This window comes from Sinocyclocheilus grahami, unplaced genomic scaffold (assembly GCF_001515645.1).
Source record: "Sinocyclocheilus grahami isolate Dianchi unplaced genomic scaffold, SAMN03320097.WGS_v1.1 scaffold125.1, whole genome shotgun sequence".
NCBI lineage: Eukaryota > Metazoa > Chordata > Actinopteri > Cypriniformes > Cyprinidae > Sinocyclocheilus > Sinocyclocheilus grahami.
The window spans coordinates 842,149-847,590 of NW_015505304.1; the positions used below are offsets into that span (position 1 = coordinate 842,149).

The 5,442-nt window shown below is 38.9% G+C and overlaps 1 protein-coding gene across 1 annotated transcript in view; it reads left to right on the forward strand.

Annotated features, from left to right (window-relative positions):
* Positions 1–5,442, forward strand: part of mapkapk2a (MAPK activated protein kinase 2a) — a 59,693-nt gene that overhangs the window by 40,255 nt on the left and 13,996 nt on the right. The window contains exon 2 of the mRNA XM_016278767.1: positions 2,196–2,335. Within this exon, the coding sequence (XP_016134253.1) occupies positions 2,196–2,335 (140 nt within the window). The remainder of the gene's footprint in view (positions 1–2,195; positions 2,336–5,442) is intronic.

Sequence of the window (5,442 nt, forward strand, 5' to 3'; positions counted from 1 at the left end):
GAGAAATGACAAACAACAAGTGCTACTCTACACTGCTCAAAACTCACGTTTGAATCATCAGTGGCAAATCCTTTAAATATGAAAAATTTACTTAGTCTGTGAGTCAGAACATCCGGCATTGTAGTCTAGAGTGAGCGGAGGCCGGGGGATTCGTCGAAGGAGTGGTCGGCGGGCTTGCAGCAACCACATGTGACGACCCCGGGCTGGACTCTGCTTCGCCCACGGTGAAACCGATCCGGCGATCCACAGCGCGATGTTGATGTATTTCCTCAGCGACCAGCACAGATCAGCTCTAGGCATGACGAAGCGGATATCGTCCTCTTTTGGAAGGCAGTAGTTTCGCTTTCATAACGAAAAACACGGCACCAACAATATTACAGCGAGAGTCAAAGTTACGCCGCCTTTCTTTGCGTGAACATTTGGGCGGTGTTATGCAAATCTTCCCACATTGTGACATAGACATGTGGGGGCATGTTAGAACGAGCCGTTTTAGGTAGGCATGGTTAACTCTTAATTTTATAAAGAATATCTCTTTGGATTTGAGATTTTAGTCTTTGCAACTTTACAGATCTTCTTTATTCACCAAGAGTTTGTAACACTCCAAAGAGAAAGTTGAAATCGCATCATATGACCCCTTTAAATCAGATGCTTTAGTCTGAATGGACAAGCGTGTCATTCCGTAGTTTTCTTTATGATAAGAAGTATCCCGTTTCTGCTCTCATGGAATATTTAGGCCCTAAATCTCTCCCTATTATCCTAAAAGTAGAAAAAAGAGTTAAGTCCCTGTTCTTTACACTCCAAATTCCTCTTCAGTGATTTAAAAGAATCTTATATTCAGTTAGCTTTGCATCTGGAGTCTGGACTATACATTCTGTTATCAGTGATGTTTCAGTCATTTCTAGGATTGGGAGTCTATATTTGACGTTTTCAGTGATATGATTGTTTAGACAGTAGTATATTGTAAGAGGTCATCATTAAAATATATATATATATATATATGTATGTGTGAAGGATATTTATCTATTGTTACATGCTTTACATTTGGGCAAAACCATGGCTTAGTTGACTGCAGTGGATTATATGTCATCGTCTTTGGTAAAATGGGATTTGTGGCGTTTAAAGGGATAGTTCACCCAAAAATTCAATTTTAAATATCATGCTGTAAGATAACTTGGACTAAGCTGTACAATATAATGCATAAAATAAAAAATGCATGATGTTAGTATGACCATTTTCAAAAACATACTGCCTAGATCTTGATGTAATAAGGGGTGATTACCTGTAGGGGGAGGCAAAACTCCAGAAATCTGGTTGTTCTGCATCATGACGTTAGTAGCAATACACAAGTATATATTACTTTCTTGTCTTTATTTCTCATATTTATAATTTTTGCATACTATATATAAAAATGCCACATTACTACATATTTAATTATTAAATATTACATTAACATAAAATATGAACAATAAGGTTAAACTGTCTATTCAATTGATAAGAAATCTATTAGCCTGTAATATGCAATAATAAATCATAAAACAGGCTGTAGCTGCCACAATATGTTTTGCTCTATTGTAAATTTAAAAAAAAAGTGAGTGACATGACATGTGGCCAAGTATGGTGACCCATACTAGGAATTAGTGCTCTGCATTTATCCCATCCAAAGTGCACACACACAGCAGTGAACACACACCCGGAGCAGCGGGCAGCCATTTATGCTGCGGCGCCCCAGGAGCAGTTGGGGGTTCGGTGCCTTGCTCAAGGGCACCTCAGTCGTGGTATTGAAGGTGTAAGAGAGTGCTGTACATTCACTCCCCCCACCTACAATCCCTGCCGGTACGAGACTCGAACCCGCAACCTTTGGGTTACGAGTCCGACTCTCTAACCATTAGGCCACGACTTCCCCAAATTTGATTGATTGATTGATTGATTTTATTAGATTATCGCCCCCAAGGATTGCATTTCAATTTTGTTGTACTTGTACAATGACAATAAAGACATTCAATTCAGTTTAATAATATATATTATAATAAATATAAATTAAAAAAAATGACAAGAATTATAAATTGTTACATCTATATTGTTTTGTGCTTTCTTATTAATAATAAACATTTGTCACAAACTTCAGTTATGAATGATGAGAAAATAATCGCTGTCACAGCTAAATAACTTGGTCTCCTTTTCATCCTCTCTTTAAGATGCTTCATGACTGTCCCAAAGCTAGACGAGAGGTGGAGCTGCACTGGCGGGCATCCTCATGTACCCATATCGTCAGGATTATTGACGTCTATGAGAATCTCTACCAAAACAGGAAGTGCCTTCTTATTGTAATGGAGTGGTGAGTCATCAGCTTCATCATCGTTTGCTGTCTTCAGCTGTAGAGATGAAAATGCCATTTTTTTGGCCATTTCTGTATTTCACTTTCTTTTTGGACAACTTTCCATTTATAAGCAATTTATAATTCTGTGAATATGAATGTTCCATTCATGAACAGTTCACCTAGAGCAACCCTAGATTAGGTTCTTTGCTCCATGGTAAATGATGATCAGCGTTATGATCAGGCATCATCTTTATTTCTTGGATCATCCCAACTTGCAATTTTCACTGTTGTGGCCCTTATTCTTAATCATCTGGGCTGTAAATTTATTAAGCAAGTTAAAGGAACTTGTCTTTAAGAGTAATTTTTAAGGGAACAGAATGTCAAGTTGATGTTATGTTTCATTAGTAACGTTTGGCCAATTAGAGTTTGAGTAGACATTTCATGAGCAATATAATGACTTGACAGTGCACCCAGCATTGTGTCTGATTGTGTCCTGAGTTGCATTGTCATGAAAACCTTGATTCATTTAGTTACTCTTTCTACACAGCCCCTTAACTCATTTGCAATGTTTTGCTGAGGTTTCATTTCTTCATCTGTGTAAATAGTTTACCAGCAGGTGTTTAGGGGTTACTTACAGTAAACTCTCATGCACCTATGTGCCCCTTTCATGTTTGAGTAAATTCAGAAGTTCCCTGTCTGATGACGTACCTTCTAATGTGGTGACCTCTCCTTCATATAGATTAGATGTAGTTGCATAACCAGACGCTGTTGTTTCCCACACTTGCAACATGTATGCTAGCTGGTACCATCCTTCTCTGCTTACCACCATTGTGCTCTCCTCAGCAAGGCAGTTGAACCCCGGTTGCTTCATTGGGACGGTCCCTGCTGTAATCAAAATGCAAGTCGCATGGATGCAAGTTCTCGTATAATGACACAAAATAATAATGTTTTGGTTAAGTCTGCAATAGACTACTTAAATTGCAAACTACTGATATGATTATTTAAAAGAGTTCAGGGAAGAGAGAATGGCAATGCTGTGAAAGTGGAAAGTGTTTTAGTATGTTTTCCACATAAGGTACGTCAACATTTATAGATCTATTTATTTATAGATCTGTCAGTCAGTTCAGTTGGAGAGTTCAGAGTTAGCTGAAACATTCAAAGAAACTTGCCAACTCTAACTCAGTTTTGTTTTTTAAATTTAAACGAGACATTATTAAAACATCTTTATGTTCCTACAAAGTGTTGTAATATGAAATACATTCAAATCATTGCAATATTCCAAATGTAGCTTAATTCTATATTATTGCCTTCATGAAATTTCCACAAGTTGATTTTTTTTTGTATAGGCCTATACTATTTATATAGTGATAATGTGATTGCCGTAAAAATTCTTCCATCAAAATGTAATTTTCAGCAAAAAATTATTGTCATGATATATGTCCTTATGGTAAAAAAAAATTACTCCTAAAACTGTATAAGGATATAGAGATGCACCGATCGATCGGCCAGGGATCGGAATCGGACGATTTTCCTCATGATCGGCCCGGATCGGTGATCAGCTGATCAGTCTCACTTCTTTCCGATTCCAGGCCGATCCGTTTTGTTACCAGCGGCACAGGCAATAACGTCAGCCGTGCATTCTCGCTCTCTTCTCTCCGATGACCCCTTCTCTCACACACGTCTCATTCGCTCCGGTTAAATGCTTGTATTGCACATTATTTGAGTCATTCCCGCAGGTTTCGCGCTTACACCAAAAGCGCGCGCATCAGAACTGATCAATATTAGTGGAGCGTAGGGGTTGCACAGACTAATCGACTAGTCGACTTCAATGCTCTGCCATGACGCTTTAAGCTTGACATCGACTAGTCGCTGGTCCTATAGAGGGCGCAACAGGATAAGACATCTTTGAAGGAATTCCACATTTATGCTCCGTTTCCAAACAGTTCAAATGACAAATAAATGCATATTCTGAAAGCGCTCCACAAGACATGTGTGATTTATATTACTGGATGCTCAAAATTGAACGGGAGAATGCACGTTTTAAACCGCTTATTGTACAGGTAAATTAATCGCCGTTCTAATCTAATGCGCTGCTGCACTGTAACGCACACACATAGGCTACAGACAGTAGCGTGTACATCACACGCATAGAATCATTCAGCGCGGAAATGTATTGTCAACACTGTTCTGTGATTTTTCAATAAAATAGCTTAGAAACTGAAAAGTTCAAGCATATATTTCTTAATAACTAGTAAATTCCACAGCCTCACTACTAGTAGAGAGACGCTGCCAGGTAGAATTAAATCTCACACGCAATCGCTCTCTCACTAATCCATTCATATTAATGTAATCTTTATCTGTATCTGATTTAGAACGAGCAGAAATCTGTGAGAAATATAACAACCCAAAGACAAAAGAACTGATAAAAAAAACCTGTTATAGGAGCAACAGCTGTGTGGGCAGCGCTGTGTCATATGCCATAGCTGTGCACAAGGTGTTTGTCACAGCTCCAGACTTATTTGTTCATTAATGACGTCATCAGCGACTAGTCGACTTCGACTCGACTTTTATCACATAAAAATCGACTTCAAAAAAATCAGAAGTCGTTCAACCCCTAGTGGAGCGCACTAGGGCTGTGCGATTAATCGAAATCGCTATTTGAGACGTTGTGATTTCCTAATCGCAAAGCCTGTGATGTGGACGCGATATTACTCCGTTCTAGAGCATATGCATGACTGCCAGCCTTGAGTTGCAATCTTACTTGCCCTTGGCAAGAGTGAGCGCACCTCCGTTCTCCCCAATCAGCACTGCTCTAGTCAACTGCGTAAACACCCACCATAAACAAAAAAAAACCCCAGAATGCGGGACGGGAGAGAGACAGAGTGGGATTATGTCGTCTACTGGGTCAGATCGAAAGTTAGGCAAATTAAAACTAAAGAAAACCGTATGCAACTTAAGCTTCGAAATGACAGACAACGAACAAAAAAGGTAATCTGCAAGAGCTGCGTCACAGCGCATATCAAAAGCTCCCTTATCGGTTCTGTTTCAGTACTGGAGAATAAAATACACATTCTTAGATGTTTTTGTTAGTACGTTAACGTTATCTTACACATTTTATCTCCACA